This window comes from Nyctereutes procyonoides, unplaced genomic scaffold (genome assembly GCF_905146905.1).
Source record: "Nyctereutes procyonoides isolate TBG_1078 unplaced genomic scaffold, NYPRO_anot_genome, whole genome shotgun sequence".
NCBI lineage: Eukaryota > Metazoa > Chordata > Mammalia > Carnivora > Canidae > Nyctereutes > Nyctereutes procyonoides.
The window spans coordinates 74,445,520-74,469,716 of NW_026575140.1; the positions used below are offsets into that span (position 1 = coordinate 74,445,520).

General features: G+C 41.0%; 1 protein-coding gene across 1 annotated transcript in view; it reads left to right on the forward strand.

Annotated features, from left to right (window-relative positions):
- The first annotated feature begins 3,074 nt into the window (after nt 1–3,074).
- ARCN1 (archain 1) overlaps nt 3,075–24,197 on the forward strand; it is a 30,475-nt gene continuing 9,352 nt past the window's right edge. Inside the window, exons 1-6 of the mRNA XM_055306349.1 lie at nt 3,075–3,217; nt 15,139–15,402; nt 15,933–16,112; nt 16,235–16,440; nt 17,109–17,273; nt 21,722–21,887. Coding sequence (XP_055162324.1) covers nt 3,215–3,217; nt 15,139–15,402; nt 15,933–16,112; nt 16,235–16,440; nt 17,109–17,273; nt 21,722–21,887 — 984 coding nt within the window. The 5' untranslated portion in view covers nt 3,075–3,214. The remainder of the gene's footprint in view (nt 3,218–15,138; nt 15,403–15,932; nt 16,113–16,234; nt 16,441–17,108; nt 17,274–21,721; nt 21,888–24,197) is intronic.

Here is a 24,197-nt window from a genome sequence, read left to right on the forward strand (position 1 = left end):
CTTGAATGTATACCAAGGAGTGATGCCTGGGTGGCTCAGCGGTTAAGCATCTGCAGTTAGTACAGGGCGTGATCCTGGAGACCCAAGATCGGGTCCCACATCAGGCTCCCTGCATGGAGCCTGCTTCTTCCTCTGCCTGTGTCTCTGCCTCTGTATGTGTCTCTCTTATAACGAATATATAAAATCTTAAAGAAAAATCTAAAAATATATATGTATATATATCTCAAGAAGTGAAATTGATGGATCATATAGAAACTCTACGTTTCTGGGAAAATTGGACAGCCACATGCAGAAGAATGAAACTAGACCATTCTCTTACACCATACATAAAGATAAACTCAAAATGGTTGAAAGATCTAAACGTGAGACAAGAATCCATCAAAATAGAAGAGGGATCCTCCTAGAGGAGGGATCCCTGGGTGCGCAGCGGTTTAGCGCCTGCCTTTGGCCCAGGGCGTGATCCTGGAGACCCGGTATCGAATCCCACGTCGGGCTCCCGGTGCATGGAGCCTGCTTCTCCCTCTGCCTTTGTCTCTGCCCACCCCCCCTCTGTGACTATCATAAATAAATAAAAGTTAAAAAAAAATTCTAGAGGAAAACACAGGCAACACCCTTTTTGAACTTGGCCACAGCAACTTCTTGCAAGATACATCTATGAAGGCAAGGGAAACAAAAGCAAAAATGAATTATTGGGACTTAAGATAAAAAGCTTTTGCACAGCAAAAGAAACAGTCAACAAAACTAAAAGACAACCTACAGAATGGGAGAAGATATTTGCAAATGACATATCAGATAAAAGGCTAGTATCCAAGATCTATAAAGAACTTATTAAAGTCAACAACAAAGAAACAAACAATCCAATCATGAAATGGGCAAAAGACATGAACAGAAATGTCACAGAGGGGCAGCCCAGGTGGCTCAGCGGTTTAGCGCCGCCCTCAGCCCAGGGGGTGATCCTGGAGACCTGGGATGGAGTTCCACATTGGGCTCCCTGCATGGAGCCTGCTTCTCCCTCTGCCTGTGTCTCTGCCTCTTTCTCTCTCTGTATCTCTCATGAATAAATAAATAAAATCTTTAAAAAATAATAAAAAAAAGAAATCTCACAGAGGAAGACATAGACATGGCGAACAAGCACATGAGAAAATGCTGCGCATCCCTGACCATCAGGGAAATACAAATCAAAACCACAGTGAGATACCACCTCACACCAGTGAGAATGGTGAAAATTAACAAGATAGGAAACAACAAATGTTGGAGAGGATGTGGAGAAACAGGAACCCTCTTGCACTGTTGGTAGGAATGTGAACTGGTACAGCCCCTCTGGAAAACTGTGTGCAGGTTCTTCAAAGAGTTAAATATAGAACTGCCCTATGACCCAGCAATTGCACTGCTGGGGATTTACCCCAAAGATACCGATGCAGTGAAATGCCGGAATACCTGCACCCCAACGTTTATAGCAGCAATGTCCACAATAGCCAAACTGTGGAAGGAGCCTCAGTGTCCATCGAAAGATGAATAGATAAAGAAGATGTGGTCTATGTATACAATGGAATATTAGTCATCCATTAGAAATGACAAATACCCACCATTTGCTTCGACGTGGATGGAACTGGAAGGTATTATGCTGAGTGAAATAAGTCAATCGGAGAAGGACAAACATTATATGGTCTCATTCATTTGGGGAATATAAAAAATAATGAAAGGGAATAAAGGGGAAAGGAGAGAAAATGAGTGAAAATATCAGTGAGGATGACAGAACATGAGAGACTCCTAACTCTGGGAAACAAACAAGGGGTAGTGGAAAGGGAGGTGGGCAGAGGGTTGAGGTGACTGAGTGACAGGCACTGAGTGGGGCACTTGACGGGATGAGCACTGGGTGATATGCTATATGTTGGCAAACTGAACTCCAATAAAAAAAATATGCTACATAAAATCCTCCGCTATAATCACTAAGTAAAGGAAGGCTCAAGCATGTCTAGGTTCTTGGAAATGGAAGAACTCTATGTCAATTTATACAAACTTACAGTTTAATCAAACCTGTTAATAGTTAATAATAGTTAATTTGTAACTCATTAATTTTGTTACATGCCCGATGCTACCATTCAAGTTTGTTAATTGGTATATATTTTTTCATCCACAAATGATAATTTCTTCAGGAAAATATACTTCAGAAATATGGGGAAAAAAAAGAAACTGTATGTTTAATTTTTGAGAACCTACCAAACTTTTTTCCCAAAGCATCTACATTATTTTACATTTCCACCAGTATTGTGAGAGGGTTTTAATTTCTCCACATTCTCACCAACACCTATAGCCATCCTAGTGGTTTTGAAGTGGTTTTGATTTGCATTTCCCAAAGAACTAAGGATGTTGAACATCTTTTTATATGCTTATTTGTCATTTGTGTACCTTCTTTAGAGACATGTCTATTTTGCCCATTTTTATTATTTATTTATTTATGCAATGTCTACACCCAGCATGGGTCTTGTACTCACAACCCTGAGATCAAGGGTCACATGCACTACAGACTCAGCCAGCCAAGCACTGGCTTCTTTTGCCCATTAAAAAAAAAAATGCTTAAGATTTTATTTATTTATTTATTAGAGAGAGGGAACGAGGAGGGGAAGGGCAGAGGGAGAGGGAAAGTAGACTCTCTGCTCAGTAGGGAGCCCCACACAGGGCTAATCTTTATGGCCTGAGCGAGCTGGTGTCAGATCCTTAACCCACTGAGCCACCTCAGCACCCTAATATTAGGGTTTTGTTTTTTTTTTAATGGTTGAGTTCTAAGAGTTCTTTATGTATTCTGGATACTAGTCCCATATGCCCATCAGTTAGCTTGTGTATTAAATAACATAGTGAGAGCTTTTAAACTGTAAGAGGGGTCACTACTGAAATGAAGGTGCTGACAATCAGTGAACCGACAGAAACACGGGGTTCCACGGCTGTACGACGAGCCCCCGGAGCCCCTTGGCAAAACCAGCCCAGCAGCCGGGTACCCGCGCGCTCCCCACCCCACGGCGCCCCGCCCTCCGCCCTTTGACCCGCGCCATTTCCGGTTGGAGACGTGGCTCGAGGCCGCCATCTTGGCAAGAGGCAAAGCAGTAGCGGCTCCTGACAGGGGGGCGGCAGGTCCGGAGCGGCCGGTGCTCCCCTTCCCCTAACCCCAGCCCCAGCCGAGCCGAGAGCGCGGGTGAGCCCCACCACCGTCCTCACCATGGTAAGATCCGAGCCGGGCCGAATTCCCGGGGTCCGGCCTCAGTCCGCCGCTGCCCCTGCCGGACGGCCTGGTGCTGGGGCCGAGGAGTCCCGCCCCGAGGGCCTGCAGCCGGGCGCGTCCCTCGGGGCTCGGCGAGCAGCGCGGCCTTTCCCGCGCTGTGCCCGAGCTCCCAGGAGGCCCGAGGCGCCTGCCTGCAGCCCCTCTCAGGCTGCGCCCGCACCCCCCCCCCCCCGGCTGGGCACCCTCCTGCGCTGGGCCCGGGGTGTTTGCTGTTCGAGAACCTCGGAGTGGCGTGGCTTGGACCCTCGCGCTGCGGCCCTCGGCCCTCGGCGCTGGTGTCCAGCGAGTTCCCTGGGTGCCGGGCTCCACCGGCCGGGCTTCTCTTGGGGGCGGGGGGCTCCCTTCCTCGGCGATCAGCTCCCTCTCGCCCGCGGCGTTCGGTGGGCCCTTGGTACTCGAAATCCAAATCCGTTGGTGTTCGGGACCTCTTTTGTTTATCTGGAAGGGGGCAATAGAGGGAAGTTCGAAAAGAGGCATCGAACGGGAAGGAGCAACTTCTGACACTGATTTATAAGGACCCAAGCGTCTCTGAGACCTTCCACTACTTCTACCGAATTTAGGTGTGTCCATTTGTCAGTGTTCGCATCTGCGGTGTAGGGAGCGTCGGGGGGAATGTGAGCGCGTGGTGGAGAACACAGGCTTTCTGTGTTCAAGAAACTTACCGTTCGGGTGAAGTCGGATGTGTTGGTGGCATATGGTCATCGGAAGTCTCCCAGGAGGGGTGAGCGGAGGTTATACCCTGCGACCTGTTACCTGCCTTCAGATGCGTGATCTTTGTGTTCTCATCCGGGGTAGACAAGGAGCATGACCGTGTGAGGACGGGACGCACAAAACACAGTGCCGGCTCCCCTGTATCTTGCTTTATCACTACTATTTGTGGACATTTATGAAGTAGGAGAAATTCGTTGGTTCAAAATGAGGTAGTCATGTATTCCTTAGTATATTTTATGCCCTTCAGTCTTCCGAAGGATTTTTTTTTCTTTTTTCTTTTCTCGTTAATAGATTAATAATTGATTTATTTTTTTAAAGCTTTTATTTATTCATGAGAGAGAGAGAGAGAGAGAGAGGCAGAAACACAGGCAGAGGGAGGAGCAGACTCCATGCACGGAGCCCGACGTGGGACTCGGTCTGGGGACTCCAGGATCACGCCCTGAGCCACCGAGGCATCCCAGTAATTGATTTAAAGCATCTCCCTGCACACTTGATAGGACAGTATGATTTGGTGCCAATCATATTAAGCTCTGCTGACAGCCTTTTTAGATAAGAACTCGGAGGGTGGTGGGGATGGAGGGGTGGGGTTCATGCTTGTTCTTTAAGCCACTGAAAGGTTTTTGTTTTCAGCGTCAGGCGAATAAATTGCATCCCAACTATATGCCTCACAAAGCTACTCTTGGGTGTAAACTTTCCAAAAACTCCTTTGTTCATTTCCACTAGGAGGCTCAGTAATTGGATAGTGATTTTTTTAAAACTCTTTCTCTATTTATGTCCAGTTTGTATTTGTAGTGCATTTTGAAGCACATTATAATTTTTATTTTTACATTACGATTTTATTAGTGAAATTAAGCCCTTGTATTATATAAACCAAATATGGATGGTCTTTACAAAAATCTTCCTTGTTGAAAAGTTCTTGAAACTTCATATTTTTAGTTCATTAATAACTGAGAGACAGTAAAGCCCCAGGTGTTGAGAGGTAAGCAGAAAATGTTTTGCATGTTATTTGGACATGTGTGCATCTGCATAGAATTGTCGTTTACATATGCATTTTTAAAAATTATATGGGACTTGGCATGATCCAAATACCCAGTTTGGTTTACTCTGGAGAAAATCTTAGTACATTCTGCTCTGTTGAGTCTGTAGAAGTTATTAGTATTTTTTTAAAGATATTATTTATTTATTCATGAGAGGCACAGAGAAAGGCAGAGGCATAGGCAGAGGGAGAAGCAGCCTCCATGCAGGGAGCCCTATATGGGACTGGATCCTGAACTCCAAGATCACACCCTGAGCCGAAGGCAGATGCTCAACCATGGAGCCAGCCAGGCATCCCAAGTCTCAATAAATTATTAACTATTATTTCTGAATAACGTTTTTGGGTTTTATTCCTTTACAAAGAGACCCCTGTACAGTAGAATTGTCCAAATAGGGTGACATTTTGTAAGATTTCTTGGATCTAAAAGTTGTGGCGCCTGAGTGGCTTAGTTGGTAGATAATGCAACTCTTGATCTCGGGATCATGAATTCAAGCCTATCTAAAAAAATAATAACTTCTGAGAGTTGTTTTTTTTTTCTTAACGTTTTATTACAAAATTTTCATACATCTAGAAAAATTGAAACAACTTCATAGTGAATACCCATATGACCAGCAGCTGGATTCTGTAATTGACATTTCACTATACTTTTTTTTTAAGATGTTATTTATTTATTCATGAGAGACAGAGAGGAAGCAGAGACACAGGCAGAAGGAGAACCAGGCTCCCTATGGGGAGCCAGTGCTGGACTGTATCCTGGGATCACGACCTGAGTGGAAGGTAGATGCTCAACCACTGAGCCACCCAGGGGCCCCATCACTATACTTGTTTTATCACTTATTTAATCAGCCAGCCAGCCCGCTCTCATCTTTTTTTTTTTAATTTGTTTTTCATCTTTTTTTTTTTTAATGCATTTCAGAGTAAGTTACACATTGTCAGTACATAAATGTTGGTTTTGTTTTGTTTTGTTGTAGGTGTATCATTTTCCTCCATTTCAGAGTTTTCAGATTGGTACACAGTATTAACATTAGTTTCAGATGGGGGTGCCTGAGTGGTACAGTTGGTTAAGTGTCCAATCCTTGGTTTCTACTGTCTGAGATTGAGCCGTCTCAGGATCCATGCTCAGTGTGGAGTGTTTGGGTCTCTGTCTCCCTCCCTCCCTCTGCTCCTCCACACTGCATGTGCTCTCTCTCAAATAAATAAATGCATCTTAAAAAAAATTTTTTTTAAAGATTTTATGTATTTATTAGAACAAGCAAGGAGAGTGGCAGGCAAAGGGAGAGGGACAAGCAGGCTCCCTGTCTGCTGAGCAGGAAGCCTGATACAGGACCTGATTCCAGAAGCCTGGGATCATGACCTGAACCAGAGGTAGATGCTTAACCAACGGAGCCACACAGGTGCCCCTAAATAAATGAATCTTTGGGGAAAAAAAAAAAAAAAGACAAAAAAACTAATTTCAGGTATAATAAATGTTGATTTTTGAAAAATAAATTTCCTTTGTCTTTAGTTACTGAAGTTAGTGCAAAATGTCCTATATTAAGAAGTCCTAGGGGATCCCTGGGTGGCTCAGCGGTTTAGCGTCTGCCTTTGGCCCAGGGCGTGATCCTGGAGTCCCGGGATCGAGTCCCACATCGGGCTCCCTGCATGGAGCCTGCTTCTCTCTCTGCCTGTGTCTCTGCTCCTCTCTCTCTGTGTGTCTCTCATGAATAAATAAATAAAAATCTTAAAAAAAAAAAAGAAGTCCTAGTAGAGGGAGTAAATGAACACATGCAAAAACAAATGGCTTAAAATGGAGTACAAAAAGGGGCATCTTTTGATTTGATCTTTTTTCTAGTTTTCTGTAAATTAATAAGAACATGTTATATTTTCTTTCTTTTCTTTCATTATTTTTATTTTTTAAATATTTTATTTTTAAACAGTCACTACACCCAATGTGGGGCTTGAAGCCACAACCCTGAGATCAAAAGTCACACATTCAAGGACACCTGGGTGGCTCAGTGGTTGAGCATCTATCTGCCTTTGGCTCAAGGTGTGATCCCAGTTCAGGCATTGAGTCCCACATCAGGATCCCTGTAAGGAGCCCACTTCTCCCTCTGCCTATGTCTCTGCCTCTCTCTGTGTCCCTCATGAATAAATGAATCAAATCTTTAAAAAAAAAAAATCACACATTCAACCAACTGAGCCAGTCAGATGCCCCCATGTTCTTATTTTCTTAAAATTTTTAGGTATTATGGTAAGTTCTCTTAGTAAATTTAAATTTGAATAAAAGATATAAAGTCCCATGGTAGCAACAATCTGTAAGATCGTTACTTACCTACAGAATTCTGTTCTTATTTACTCAGTATAGCAATGAGTAAACTATTGTGGACACATTCAATATAAATGATGACATTCAGTTCCCAAAGTTGTAGTTATTAGAAAGCTAGATTTGGGTTTGTGTGGATGATTTGCACATACTGAGGGAGAAACTGAAATCCTACACGGTAATATCAGTCTCCAATTAGGGGGTTATTACTGCTTTTTATTTTCCTTTGCATATAATACAGTAGCTGCACAGCTTTTGTTTTCTTTATAGATCTTTTTGATTGTTGTTTGAGAGGATAGCTAAGAAAGAAAATGATTTTCTTGAGTTTCCATTGACTTGCCATCTATTTATTCTCCAAATAGAAAGTTTACTGCAGAAACCGAGAACAATATCCTTTTATTTTTATTCTCTACAAGAAACTTGTGATGAGGTTAAAACTTTCACTGAGTAACCCTTCAAGTTTTAGGTTTTGTATGTGATCTAGATTTTATTGTACTCTTCCCTCTGGTTCTCTGTAATTACTTCATGCAAACAGGAAAGATAAAATGGTCCTCTATGACAGTTGTAGAAACTAGCCTTAATATCATGAATCATGTATATGAATATATATATGTGTGTGTGTGTGTATATATATATATATATATACATATATACATATATGACAATGCAGATCATCATTACAGTGAATTACAAAGGAGTAGGTGACTCCCTAATTCTGGACGTGAGGAATATGAAATCATTTAGAGGTTCCAGGAAATTTTTGGCTTTTTTTCTTAAGAGAATTATGCATGTTCATGTTGAATTCTTGCCTGTTATTCTTGGACCTCTGTCACTAGTGGGGATGAAGAGATGGTACTCCAGCTTATCTCACACAGATACTGTGCACATGCATGATTTGTTTTGATGAGGCAATTGCCTTTTAGCAGCTTAGTATTAATGTAAAATACTGTTCTGGAGTAGTTGCTATTAGAGCAGTGGGGGTAGAGTGGAGGTATTGTACATTTTAGTTGCTATAAAGTTTTCAGATGCTTAACTTGCACAGTCACAAAGATGGAAAGGCACTTTAGATTTCATATAAACTAAACTATGTTTGGGGGAAGTAGTAAGTGACTTATGCAATATATAATTGGTGACAGAAGCAGAACAGAAACCTAATTCTTTAGATTTCTTTACTCAAAGAACTTTCTGATTCATGTAGTAAATCTGGGTAGAAGAGAGTTGTTTAATCCAAACACAAATCATGATATACTCAAACCATTGTAAATATTATTAAAAGGAAAGTTGTTTGACAAAGCTCAAGTTAATAGGGATTTTTTTTAAAAAAACAATCCTAAAAAAAAAAAAAAAAACAATCCTAAAGAGATCATCTAACTTTTGGGCCCTTGGTGTTTACGTCTATAAAAACAATCTAGGGCCCTTGAAGGGCACTGTTAGATCTAAATGTTCTTTTCCAAAAATGTAAAAAATAAATAAATAAAACAACTTTATAGAGAATCTTACTTCTTCATTCTTCCCCAGAGAAAATCAGATCAAATTACAGTTGGAAAAATTAACTTACCTTTTAGTGTATACTGTATTTTAACAATTGTTAAACATTGCTAAATGTTTATGTGAAGGGAAGCTTTATTATTTCAAGGTATTTAAGAAAATGAATGTTAATTTAGAATAGATGAAATTGACCTTGCTTAGAGGTGACATGAATAACAATGAATAGACACGTGTCAGCTTTGTGGACCCTCTGATTGTGGTCTTGGGTGTTTTGAGGTTTATTTTTTATTTTTTTATTTTTTAAAACTTTTTAAAAATTTTTATTTATTTATGATAGTCACACACAGAGAGAGAGAGTCAGAGACATAGGCAGAGGGAGAAGCAGGCTCCATGCACCAGGAGCCCAATGTGGGATTCGATCCCGGGTCTCCAGGATTGCGCCCTGGGCCAAAGGCAGGTGCTAAACCACTGCGCCACCCAGGGTTCCCTTTTTTTTTTTTTTAATTTTTATTCATTTATGATAGTCACAGACAGAGAGGCAGAGACACAGGCAGAGGGAGAAGCAGGCTCCATGCACCAGGAGCCCGACGTGGGACTCGATCCCGGGTCTCCAGGATCGTGCCCTGGGCTAAAGGCAGGTGCCAAACTGCTGCGCCACCCAGGGATCCCTGTTTTGAGGTTTGTTTGTTTGTTTGTTTGTTTATTTATTTATTTAATTTATGATAGTCACAGAGAGAGAGAGAGAGGGAGAGGCAGAGACACAGGCAGAGGGAGAAGCAGGCTCCAATGCACTGGGAGCCCAACGTGGGATTCGATCCCGGGTCTCCAGGATCGTGCCCTGGGCCAAAGGCAGGCGCCAAACCACTGCACCACCCAGAGATCCTTGTTTTGAGGTTTAAAGCCATACTTAATGTGGGGGCACTATTACCTGCGTAATAGAATGACTCAAAGAGAGTCTCCTAAGTTTTCCTGCTTAGGTCTTACTGTTTTACCCCCATTGTTTCTTCATCTTCACATACTCAAATCTCTCAGGTAATCAAAGCATAATTTTTTTTATGGGAGAGGGAGAAGCAGACTCCCCGTTGAGCAGGGAGCCAGACACAGGGCTGGATCCCAGGACCCTGAGATCATGACCTGAACTAAAGGTAGATGCTTAAGTGACTGAGCCACTCAGGTGCCCCAGTCTTGTGACCAAGAGTCACAAGCTCTACCAACTAAGCCAGCCAATTGCCCCTGCTCTTTTTATTTTTAATTGAAATATAATTCACATACCGTAAAATTTAGCCTTTTAAATTATATTATTCAGTAGATGTTTTAGTATAGTCACAAAGTCGTTCAACTATCACCACTATCTAAGCTTAGACCATTTTCGTAACCCCAAAGAGAAACCTTGTACTCATTAGCAGTCACTCCTCATTTCTCCTTTTCCAGCCCCTGGCACAACCAGACTACTTCCTTCTCTGGATTTACCTATTCTGGATGTTTCATGTAAATGGAATCCTGTAAGATGTGGCCTTTTGTGTCTGGTTTCTTTCACTTAACACAATATTTTCAAAGTTCATCCTGTTGTAACATGTTCTTCATTTCCTTTTTATGACTGAATAGTACTTCATTTTATTTTATTTTATTTTTAATTTTTATTTATTTATGATAGTCACAGAGAGAGAAAGAGAGAGAGGCAGAGACATAGGCAGAGGAAGAACCAGGCTCCATGCCGGGAGCCCGACGTGGATTCGATCCCGGGTCTCCAGGATCGCGCCCTGGGCCAAAGGCAGGCACCAAACCGCTGCGCCACCCAGGGATCCCAGTACTTCATTTTATTTTTTTATTTTTTTATTTTTTTTAAATTTTTATTTATTTTATGATAGTCACACACACACACACAGAGAGAGAGAGAGAGAGAGAGAGAGAGAGAGAGAGGCAGAGACACAGGCAGAGGGAGAAGCAGGCTCCATGCACCGGGAGCCCGACGTGGGATTCGATCCCGGGTCTCCAGAATCGCGCCCTGGGCCAAAGGCAGGCGCCAAACCGCTGCGCCACCCAGGGATCCCCCAGTACTTCATTTTAAAAAGGAGTTTTATTGGGATCCCTGGGTGGCTTGGCGGTTTAGTGCCTGCCTTCGGCCAGGGTGTGATCCTGGAGTCCTGGGATCGAGTCCCGCATCGGGCTCCCTGCATGGAGCCTGCTTCTCCCTCTGCCTGTGTCTCTGCCCCCCACCCCTGCTATCTTTCATGAATAAATAAATAAAATCTTTTAAAAAAAAGGATTTTATTGATTTATTTGAGAGAGAGGGAGAGAGAGCACAGGATGAGGGGCAGGGGTGAGGGACAGAGGGAGAAGCAGGCTGCCTGCTGAGAGAGAGACACACACGCGCGCTCACCGAGGAAGAATGAGAAGCAGTCTCCCCATTGAGCAGGGAGCCTGACTCAGGGCTCAATCCCAGGATCCTGGGATTACAACCTGAGCCAAAGGCAGATGTTTAACTGACTGAGCTATCCAGGTGCCCCTTCTGTCTTTAATTTTAAGTTAATAATATGAGGGGACACCTGGGTGGCTCAGCGGTTGAGTGTCTGCCTTGGCTCAGGGCATGATCCTGCAGGGAGCCTGCTTCTCCCTCTGCCTGTGTCTCTGCCTCTCTCTTTCTGTGTCTCTCATTAATAAATAAATAAAATCTTTTTAGAAATTAATTAATAAAATGAAATAAAGATTTTTTCAAATAAGGGTAATGGTAATTTTTGGTACACAAATAATAGTAATGTTTTAATCACTAAGGAGATGAAATTTACGTGAAATTATTACCAGATCAAGTTATTTGTTCAGAAGACTAAAACCAAATGTACTCAAGAAATTTGATTTCACGGGCAGCCTAGGTGGCTCAGTGGTTTAGCGCTGCCTTCAGCCCAGGATGTGATTCTGGAGACCTGGGATTGAGTCCCACGTCAGGCTCCCTGCATTGTGCCTGCTTCTGCCTCTGCCTATGTCTGTGCCTCTCCCTCTCTCTCTCTCTCTCTGTCTCTCATGAATAAATAAATAAAATCTTTAAAAATAAATAAAAATCTTTAAAAAAATTTGATTTCACATTAATTTTTATCATAGGAGGTTCATGTTTCAATCATAAAGATTTTGTTTATTTATTCATGAAAGACACAGAGGGAGAGGCAGAGACATCAGCAGAGAGAGAAGCAGGCTCCATGCAGGGAGTTCGATGTGGGACTCGATCCCAGGACTCCAGGATCATGCCCTCGGCCAAAGGCAGGTGCTCAACCGTTGAGCCACCCAGGTGCCCCACACAAAAAAATTATTTATTTATTTGTTTGTTTATTTATCTATTTATTTATTTTAATTTTTAAATAAAAATGTCACTGTTTTCGGCTTACTAATGACAAGCAGGTAAGTCTCTGTACTGGTTCACTGAAGGTTTACATGCCACATATGTCCAAATAAGGTAAGATTTTTGCCCTAAAATTATCTCTGAGAAAATAGCTGTACAATAAAAACTTGTACATGAATGTGCATACCAGCATTTTTTGTAATAATGAAAATAAGCTTAAAAATAAAAACCTAAAAGTCCCATTGACTGATGCACGGGTAAAAAAAATGTGGTATATCTATGCAATGGAATATTGTTCAGGGGACCCTGGGTGGCTCATTCGGTTAAAAATCTGCCTTTAGCATGACTCAGGCCTTGATCCTTTGGTCCCATGTCAAGTTCCCCACAACAGAGTCTGCTTCTCATTCTTGCACTTCCTCTGCCCCTCTCCCCTTGCTCATGTTCTGTCTTTCTCTGTCTCAAATAAATATATATAATCTCTTTAAAAAATAATCCCTAGGATCCGTGGGTGGCGCAGCGGTTTGGCGCCTGCCTTTGGCCCAGGGCGCGATCCTGGAGACCCAGGATCGAATCCCACGTCGGGCTCCCGGTGCATGGAGCCCGCTTCTCCCTCTGCCTATGTCTCTGCCTCTCTCTCTCTGTGTGTGTGACTATCATAAATAAATAAAAATTAAAAAAAAAACATACAAAAATTCCTTTAAAAAAAAATAATAATAATCCCTAGGGATCCCTGGGTGGCGCAGCGGTTTGGCGCCTGCCTTTGGCCCAGGGCAGATCCTAGAGACCCTGGATCGAATCCCACATCGGGCTCCCGGTGCATGGAGCCTGTTTCTCCCTCTGCCTGTGTCTCTGGCTCTCTCTCTCTCTATCATAAGTAAATAAAAATTAAAAAAAAAATTAAAAAAAATAACCCCTAAAAAAAATAACCCCTAAGAGTCTTTATGATTTAGGACATTAACCCCCCCCCCCCCCGCTTTTAATTTCATTTGCATTTATTTTCTATAAAATTTACCCCCAGACCATAAATCTTTGTTTCTTCAGTTTCTTCCGGTATATCTTTTTCATCTGTGCTATCTCCTCTTCTGGTTTAGGAACAGTCTCTTTTTCAGTAAGGATCATCTCAGTGGGGCAGGGTTCATTCATGTATAGGTAAATCCATCTGTGAGCTCTTAAATTCTTGCTGCATCTTGGGGGCTTTGTTTACCTGGATGTGCTCAATGACCAGAGAATCCATCTAAACGCTTAAGTTCAGCATTAGTCTCTGCAGTAAAAATTCACCACTCTTTGGGCCACTGAGCTTGTGTCCAGCCCCGCTGTTTAGCATGGGCATATACTTACCAACTTCATCATTGTAGTGACAGGATGGCACACTTTGCTTCTATAAAGTAACATCCTTCAGATACTTGGTGGCTTTTCAGATATACACACCTTTATGGCCTGGAAGGAACACAAAGATTTGAACCTCTTGATTTGCATGATTATGTTGGGTTGTCTGGGACAAGTGAATAGTGAATCATTTTCAGAGATCATCTCAGGCTGCTTAGTGGAATAGCTAAAAACTTTTTAATTCTATGCAACATAAATGTAACTTTAAGCTGGGATAATTCAGTTTCAATGTAGACTTGATAGTAAAAATAAAAATGCATTTGATAGAATGAAATGATTTGTACAAGATATAGATCAAACACCTTTCCAATATAATTTTTTTTTTACCTAGCTGCTTGGAAAAAAACATGATGATTATCTCCCAAATACCCTGATTACTTATTCTTGGTAGATAAGGACATTGCGTTCTCCTATAATTATTACAGAACTGTTTTGATGTACTCAAACTATGAGAATATTGGAATTGACTAACTTGTTTTTCCTTCAGGTTGCTCACCTCTATAGAGGACAGGTTTCTATAAAGCTGAGAAGCCTGACCAGTAGGATGTTGATATTTCATTTTTTAAATTTTTTGGATGTTGATATTTCAGAGGTTGTATCTTAGCATTGAGGCTTCCAAAATGTGCATATAGTCTTTTTGCTACTTGTATTTGTGAATTCTTGGGATCCTGTACTGCAGAGATGATTAACACTATACTTAACTTTCTTTTCTTTCTTTCTTTTTTTTTTTAAGATTTATTTATTTATTTTTTCATGAGAGACACGCAGGCAGAGGGAAAAGCAGACTCTATGCAGGGAGCCAGATGTGGGACTCGATCTGGGGACTGCAGGATCATGCCCTGAGCCGAAGGCAGATCCTTTAACCGCCGAGCCACCCAGGCATCCCATATACTTAATTTTCTTACTCCTATAATAGCAAGTGAGGTCTCTTGTTCTTCCTTTGGTGCTTGGTTTTGTTTAATGAATGGCAGACTATGAAAAAAGGCTGTTGGTCTTAATCATTGATCAGTGTCAAAACCCATGTGAAACATGAGTCATTTAGTTTTTCATTTTACAGATTGTTTACATATGTAGAGGTGTAGGATAGTAGAGATGGAAAGGTTATTAAAGAACAAAAGATAAATTTGGACTCGCTAGATTATTTCCGTGTTCCAGGTAAATAAGACAGGAAAGGTCAGGGGCTTCTTACAAACCTTTAATCTGCCTGGTCAGACCTTTGTGTTGGCTGTGGAGATTTCTGTTCTTAGAAAAAGTTTACCCTTTACTGGGCTGCCAAAGCAGAGAGCAACCCATTTCTGAGTCAGGGAATCTGTTAACAAATGTATTTGTAGACTTGGCAAAAGTTTTTTTTTTTAACTAATTTTTTCTTAAGGTAGGTGATTGAAAAATAGGACTCATAGTTCCATTCTGCTTTATTATAGCTGTATTTTATGAATTACATACTAGAATTAAAAGAGCAATGAAGTGGGGTTTGAAAGTTAGCATTCTAATAGTCATGTCACTAACTGGGTGTGTCATTCTATGGAAGATCTGAGTATGCTAAGAAAACAGATGTTGTCTTACATCTTACAATAATTAATTAGTATTTACACATGTGTTCCTGGCAGGTGCTGTTGGCAGCAGCGGTCTGCACAAAGGCAGGAAAGGCTATTGTTTCTCGACAGTTTGTGGAGATGACCCGAACTCGGATTGAGGGCTTGTTAGCAGCTTTCCCAAAGCTCATGAACACTGGAAAACAACATACATTTGTTGAAACAGAGAGTGTAAGATATGTCTACCAGCCTATGGAGAAACTGTACATGGTGCTGATCACTACCAAAAACAGTAACATCTTAGAAGATCTGGAGACCCTAAGGCTTTTCTCAAGAGTGGTAAGAGTCCTTTTGTAATAGTGGGTCATAGTTTTCTGCTTTAAATTTTCACTGTGAAACTATTTTTTTCCCCATGGCAGCTGATTATCAGTTTGCATGCTGCATACCCTCCACCACAGCAGTTTATTGCTATAGCTCCTTATTCTTTCAGCATACACTCGTGTCCTGCTGGACTGTAAGTATCCCAGAAGAGAATATACAAACTGACCTTTTGTTTCCTAGCTATTGAGCGGTTGCTCCAATCTGTTTTGGTGGTTCTGAAACTTGTTTGTACATATTTTTAGATAATATCTGTTAGCTAAGGCTTACTGCTATAGACGCAACACACAGACTTTATGCCAAAGTCTTGCTTAAAAGAGTAGAGGAGCTAACAGAGGGATTCAGGTTTTATTGAAATTTGTGGATTTTATTTTATTTGAAATTTGTATATATATATTTTTTGAAATTTGTATATTTTAAAGGATAAGATTTGGAAAACATAAATGCTGATACATATTAAATCTTTCTTTTCCATTGCTGCCCTCAATCAGATCCCTGAGTATTGCCGAGCCTTAGAGGAGAATGAGATATCAGAGCACTGTTTTGATTTAATTTTTGCTTTTGATGAAATTGTTGCCCTGGGATACCGGGAGAATGTTAACCTGGCACAGATCAGAACCTTCACTGAAATGGATTCTCATGAGGAGAAGGTGTTCAGAGCAGTTAGAGAGGTAAATAGGGTCTTCTTTGGTACTTCTTATGTATCTTTCTTTTAGGCTTTACTCTTTTCCTGTTCTTATTTGTTAGTATAGACTGTACTCAAAGCCACATCCATGGATCTCTCTTTTTGTAGACTCAAGAACGTGAAGCCAAGGCTGAGATGCGGCGTAAAGCAAAGGAATTACAACAGGCTCGAAGAGATGCAGAGAGACAGGGCAAAAAAGCACCAGGATTTGGAGGATTTGGAAGCTCTGCAGTATCTGGAGGCAGCACAGCTGCCATGATCACAGAGACCATCATTGAAACTGATAAACCAAAAGTGGCACCTGCACCAGCTAGGTATAATCCAGTGTATCATTAGCAACCCTAGAATGGCAGATGAAGGCTATATGTGTATATCTTGGAGTGATATCTGATTTCTGGGCAAGTTGAAAATAATGATTGACTTAAAGTAAGATATAATACTAAATTTGACTACATAATAAAAGAATAAAGGAGAAATTGGAATGTGGTAGGGGATTTTTGTATGTAAAAGAGGGTTCTTTTACAAATTGTACCATGGGAGTTGCCTTATTTTGGAAAGTAGGGGATATTTAACTGTTTATATATAATCCGGGTTTTTAAAAATCTTGGTGTGAGTGGTTGTCAGAATCTGTGAACTACCTGAAAGTATATGCAAGAGTTTATTTATGTACAGATGTATTTATCAGGGTGGAAAGTACAAAGTTTTCATCTGATCATGCATGCTTATACAAGTGTACCTTTGGTCTGTAGGTCCTTGAAGCTTATATATTAATGGTGACTTAGCAGCCAGTTTGGGCAGGGAATTGCCTAGTGCTCTACTAAACCCTAGGATGCTTGAGTTTTTCCCTTAAGATCATCACATTCTTTTTAAAGAACAGCTTCAGGGAAAGCTTGAATGATATGGGTTATTAATGTTTTTTAAAGTCATATATGTGATTTTTTCCCCCCTTAATTTTGTTATTTTTTTTTATTCTTCCACTTAGGCCTTCAGGCCCCAGCAAGGCTTTGAAACTTGGAGCCAAAGGAAAGGAAGTAGATAATTTTGTGGACAAATTGAAATCTGAAGGTGAAAATATCATGTCCTCCAATATGGGCAAGCGTACTTCTGAAGCAACCAAAGTGCATGCTCCACCCATTAATATGGAAAGGTAAGCAGTAACTTTCAGTAAGAACAGACCACATAATGTGTAAAAATATTTCAGTGAATTACAGATTTTTTGTGCGTCTTTTAATTTTTCCAGATTTAAAATACTTAGAGTAGGGGATCCCGGAGTGGCTCAGTGGTTTAGCGCCTGCCTTTGGCCCAGGGCGCAATCCTGGGGTCCCGGGATCGAGTCCCGCGTCAGGCTCCTGGCATGGAGCCTGCTTCTCCCTCCTCCTGTGTCTCTGCCTCTCTCTCTCTATGTCTATCATAAATAATAAATAAATAAATAAATAAATAAATAAATAAATAAATGAATATTTAAAAAAAAAGACTTAGAGTACATCCTAGATTTTAACATGGGGCCTTTTCTTCTTCTTCCCTTCAACCGTGATTGGAGGGCTCTCAGCTATTTTCTATGAAGTTTAGAACTTAACTTTTATTAACTCTGTGCTGGCTGAGGTTTTTTGTTGTTTTGTTTTGTTTTGTTTTTAGAGAGAACATGTGGGAGGGGTTGTAGAGGGAGAAGGCAAATCTTTTTTTTTTCTTTAAGTTTTATTTATTAGTGAGAGGGGGAGAGAGCATGTGTGTGTGTGCAGGCATGGGGAAGGGCAGAAAGAGAAGGAGAGACACAGGGAGACTCCCCAGTGAGTGCAGACACCCACATGGGGCTTGAACTCAAGACCCTGAGATCATAACCTGAGCTGAAATCAAGTCTGACACTTAGCCAACTGAGCCACCCAGGCACCCTAGTGTGCTGGCTAAATCTAAAAGTAGCTTGCCTTGGGCACCGGACTGGCTCAGTTGGTAGAGTATGTGGCTCTTAATCTTGTGAATTCAAGCTACATTTTGGGTGTAGAGATTACGTAAATAAATAAAACTTTATTTAAATAAACACTTGAGGGCAGCCCAGGTGGCTCAGCGGTTTAGCGCCGCCTACAGCCCAGGGTCCCACGTCAGGCTCCCTGTGTGGAGCCTGCTTCTCCCTCTGCCTGTGTCTCTGCCTCTCTCTCTCTCTCTCTCTCTCTCTTCTCTCTGTGTATTCTCATGAATAAATAAATAAAATCTTAAAAAAAAAATAAATAAAAACTTGAGGGGTATCTGAGTGGCTCAGTCGATTAAGCTTCTACCTTTGGCTCAGGGCATGATCCCAAGATCCTGGGATTGAGCCCTATATTGTGCTTCCTGCTCCTTGGGGAGCCTGCTTCTCTCTCTCCCTTTGTCTGCCATTCCTTCTGCTTGTGTGCTCCCTCTCTGTCAAATAAATACATAAAATCTTTAAAATATGTAAATAAATGAGTGAAAACTTGAAATAAAAAAATAATAAAACTTAAAAAAATAAAAGTAACTTGTCTTTATGTCTAGTATGTACATGACCAGCGGACTTGAATTAGATGGCTAGAGCTGTGGTAGCCCCTACACTATATTTTGGCAAGTCTTCTTTTTTTTTTTTTTTTAGATTTTATGTATTTATTCATAGAGACACAGAGAAAGGGGCAGAGACACAGGCAGAGGGAGAAGCAGGCTCCATGCAGGGAGCCCAACATGGGACTCGATCTCGGATCTCTGGGATCACGCCCTGGACTGAAGGCAGTGCTAAACTGCTGAGACACCCGGGCTGTCCTTGGCATGTCTTCTTTTAATTAAACTTCCTTTTTTTTTTTCTTTAATTTCTTTCTAACTTTATATTTTTTAAAAGATTTTATTTATTTGAGAGAAAGTGAGAAAGCGAGCACATGTGCGCAGGAGAGCACAAGCAGGGGAGGGGCAGAGGAAGAGGGAGAAGCAGACTCCCTGCTGAGCATGGAGCCTGATGTGGGACTCCATCCCAGGACACTAGGATCATGACCTGAGCCAAAGGCAGATGCTTGAGCTACCCAGGTGCCCTAATTAAACTTTAAGATGAACCAATCTTTACAAAATTTATAAATATTTTTAACAGCAAATTAAAACATTATCTTTTGCCTTTTCAATACTTGAACTCAGTATAGAATATTTTGATTTGTCTCTTATCTCAGGACTGGTTCGTAACTTTCTATTTTTTTAGCAAGCTCACATATTCATGACTCAGATTTCTTGTCTTGAAGCCCAGACTTCTACTGTTGCTGATGGTTTTGGGGTCAAGTGAAAGATGAGTCTGAGAAGATACTTTTGTCAGGTGTACATAAAAGAGTATTTTCTATGTCCTGTTCTGTATGAGATGGACAGGGTTATGTTAGGATAAATCTCTGAAATCACTAAAGCTCCTGTGCTATTCTGAGTGGTTGCTTTGAGTGAGACAAAGGCTTGACACTATTTTAAAAAGTTGTTGGAATCCACCATGTATTAGGGCTTGAGACTCTCGTAAATGATGAAATACTTCTTGAGCATGGAGCAAACTCTTGTGAAAGTAAAGGGGACCCATGGACTCATGAATGGGGGGAGGGGCAGAGGGGAGAAGGAGAGAATCCTGATCAGACTCTGCCTAGAGCGGGGAGCCCAATGTAGGGCTTGATCTCAGGATCCTGAGGTCATGACCTGAGGCGAAACTAAGAGTCAGACACTCAACTGACTGAGCCACTCAGGTGCCCCAACTCTGCATTAAGATACATGACTTTGTACTCTTATGTATCAAGCTTTTGTTTTTGGGAAGACTTATATGCTGAAATAAAGCAGGATGCCACAATGTTCTTTTTAGTATCTGCAGTTTACCCAAGTTAAAAATAGTTTTAGTAGAAAATATGGATAGATTATACTTAGTAATTGCCCAGAACAGCAGCACTTTTTATTTTACTTATTTTTTTATTAGGTTATACATTCTATAGTTCAAAATTTAAAAGGTTTAAAAAGTATTATAGGGACTCCTGGGTGGCTTGGTCAGTTAAGTGTCCCACTCTTGATTTTGGTTCAGGTCTACGGCCATACCACCCTGAACGCGCCCAATCATGTCTGATTTTGGCTCAGTTCATCTCAAGGTTTTAGGATCAAGCACTGTGTCAGGCTTGCACTTGTGCTCAGCGTGGAGTTTGTTTATCCTTCTTCTTCTGTTCCTCACATCCACCTCTTAAATGATTAATTAAGGTAAATCTACAGAGGAAATAAGTATTAAAATAAAAAGTCTTTTACACAGCCAGGCAAGTTTCTCTTTTTGGAGGCAACTAGTATTAACTAGTTTTTTTGGTATATTCTTCTGAGGGGTATAGTTTATATGTAGGCTAATAAAAACATACATATTCCATTTTTCTTCTTTTTACACAGTGGTAGCATACTAGACACATTTTCCAATTTTTTTTTGAGATGAGAATAGCCTTATTTGAAACATAAAGATACATCTAAATATAATACTGTGTCTTAGACTAGATCGTGTACTTTATTTAAAATTTTTTTTAATTTTAGGGCAGCCCGGGGGGCTCAGCAGTTTAGCGCTGCCTTCAGCCCGGGGCATGATCCTGGAGACCCGGGATCGAGTCCCGCGTCGGGCTCCCTGCATGGAGCCTACTTCTCCCTCTGCCTATGTCTCTGCCTCTCTCTCTCTCTCTCTCTCTCTCTCTCTCTGTCTCTCCTGAATAAATAAATAAAATCTTTAAATTTTTATTTTATTTTAAAGATCTTACCCATTTGTTTATTTGAGAGAGAGACTGAATGTGTGTGAGTTGGGGGAGGAGCAGAGGGAGAGGGTGAGAGAATCCCAGGGAGACCAGGCATTGAGCAAGGGGCTTGATTCCAGGACCCTGAGATTATGACCTGAGTTGAAATCAAGAGTCTGACGCTTGACAAACTGAGCCACTCAGGTGACCTGGGATCTTGCACTACTTTGAATGACATTACTAGGTCAACTGAACAGAATTGGCATGTGGATGATCAAGTAGGCAAGTATCGATGTCATTTTATGAAGTTAATAACAGTACTGTGGTTATGTAAGAGAATATCCTTATTCTCACAAGATGTACTCTGACATGTTTAGGGGTAAAGGGCCATGATGTGCATGATCTGCCTCTAAGTGGATCAGGAAAAAATTAAATAATAGTCACAGAGTATGCAAATGATAAAAGAAATGGTGAGATAAAATGTTAATAACATTTTAAGAAGGTATAAATGTATTCCTGTATAATTTTAATCTTTTAATTTTTTTTTAATCTTTTAATTTTTGAAATTATTTTCAAGTGAAAAGAATTTCAGTTGTTACCCCCTTTTCCCATAACTGCTTGGTATTCGTTTTTGTGGCTATACCTTTATGTATTTAAGCAGTTCCCTATTTATGGATATTTAAGTTACTTATTTCCAAACTTCTATCATAAACAATTCTTCAGTGAATAACTACTACATTGTTTGCACTGGTGGGAACTTGTCTGTGGGATTCTGTACATGTAGCAGCATCTAAATATAAATTGTTGTTGGCTAATCACCATTAAATCTTAGAGAAAGGGAATTCTGGTTTCTACCTCTATGAACAGATTTATTACTTTTTCTCTACAGTGTGCACATGAAGATTGAGGAAAAGATTACACTGACTTGTGGACGGGATGGAGGATTGCAGAATATGGAGTTGCATGGCATGATCATGCTTAGGATCTCAGATGATAAATTTGGCCGCATTCGTCTCCATGTGGAAAATGAAGATAAGAAAGGGGTGCAGCTACAGGTGTGTGGAGGCTGGAGGCTTTGGCTAAAGGAGTATAAAGACTTCGGTTTTTCTGCCTAGCACAGTCTTTCTTGACTGGAGTTTCTCATGTGAACCACAGAACGCAGAAAATTGATTTCTATAACTAGTGCCATTCTAGATACCTAGGAAAGAAGTTAATTTATTATATACAGTGGATACCTTTAGGCAGTAAATCTCTCCCCAGGTGAGTTGAGAGCAACTGACAGCAATTGTATTAGAATAGCCTTTTAATGGTAGAATTGAACGAAAGGTCATTTTGAAATCTAATTAATAGGGTGCCTAGGTGGCTCAGTTGGTTCAGTGTCTGCCTTCAGCTCAGGTCATGATCCCAGGGTCCTGGGATTGAGCCCTGCATCAGGCTCCCTGCTCAATGAGGAGTCTGCTTCTCGCTCTTCCTCTCCCTCTGCCCTCTCTCCTTGTTCATGTTCTCTCTCTCTGTCTCTCTCCCGCTCTCTCCCTCCATCTCAAATACAATCTTTAAAAAAAAATCTAATGACTTTATGCTTATTAACAAAGATACAAATAGGTGCTTATTTATTACTGTTACACAAAAAGTAAAATAATTAAAGATATTGCTGAAATACAGTTTTTAAAAAATGGCAGTTTTTAAAATATTTATTTATATATTTAGAGAGTGTGAGCAGCAGAAGGGGAAAAGGGAGAGAAGTAGATTCCCTGCTGAATGTGGAGCCCTCTGTGGGGCTCAGCTTGATCCCAGGATCCCTGAGATCATGACCTGAGCTGAAATGAAGAGTTAGACAATCAACTGAGCCACCCAGTCGCCCTAAAAATGGCCATGTTTTTAAACTTTTTTTTTTAAATTTTTATTTATTTATGACAGTCACACAGATAGAGAGAGGCAGAGACACAAGCAGAGGGAGAAGCAGGCTCCATGCACCGGGAGCCTGATGTGGGATTCGATCCCGGGTCTCCAGGATTGCGCCCTGGGCCAAAGGCGGGCCTTAAACCGCTGTGCCACCCAGGGATCCCCCATGTTTTTAAACTTATAAGGAGATATTTTATTAAAACAGATTGTGCGGATGCCTGAGTGACTCAGCAGTTGAGCGTCTGCCTTCAGCTTATGGTGTGATCCCGGGGTCCTGGGATTGAGTCCCACATTAGGCTCTCCACAGAGAACCTGCCTCTCCCTCTGCCTATGTCTCTGCCTCTCTGTGTCTCTCATGAATAAATAAATAAAATCTTTTAAAAAATAAAATGGATTGTGACACTAAATTCACTCATCCTGTCATTGTGTAAACTACATTTGAGAGAGAGAGAAAGAAAAAAAAAACGAGTAGGGGGGAGAGGCAGAGGGAAAGGGACAAGAGTCCCTGCTGAGACAGGAGCCTGATGCAGGACTCAATCCTAGGACCCTGAGATTATGAGCTGAGCTGAAGTTGGATACTTAATTGACTGAGCCACTCATTCATTGCCCTGAAAGGGCAATATCTAATTATATTTGAAAAGTTAAAATCCTTACAAAATAAATATGTATGTTACACCTATGTGGATAAGTATAAAACTTCTTTGTGTTATTACAGTTGTCACATTTTATTTTATTTAAATGGTTGATCTTGTATTTCTTGTCAGAAGGACAAAGCATTTTCAGGGAAGAGTGTATTTTTTTGGTCTTCTTTATTTTTCCCCCATAATCAGCACTAAGTTGTCTTTTGGGAGTAATGCTTGTAGTTTTGATGACAGCTTTGCTGGCTCTTGAAGTATATGTAGGCTACTGTCCAAGAATTATTTTTTTCCCCTTTTTTGTCTTAATAGGACTTCTTTTTAAAAGGTTAGTTTATCGGGGCGCCTGGGTGGCTCAGGTGGTTAAGCATCTGCCGTCAGCTCAGGTCATGATCCCAGGGTCCTGGGATCAAGCCCCGCATCAGCTCCCTGCTCAGGGGAGTCTGCTTCTCCCTCTCCCTCTGCCCACCCCCCCCCTACCTTGTTCATGCTTGCTCTGTCACTCTCTCAAAAAAATAAATAAAATCTTTAAAAAAATAAAAGGTTAGTTTATCTTAATTGGCCTGAGTTTGAACAACTTCAGTGCTTCAGTGCTCTGGGCAAAATTGCAACTAAACTTTCCATAGAAGCTTTTCCCTCTCCTACCTTCTGACTCTAAGGCCAGGACTGCTATATGATCCAGGCATCTGATGAGTGTCTGACCCTAGTCTTCTACTTGGCTTGCTTGGCCCTACCATGATGTGGCTTCCTGTAAAGTATTTTTAGAAAGGACTTGGTTAAAGGTCTTCAGCTTTTTCAATTACAAAATTATTAACTTGTTCAATTACA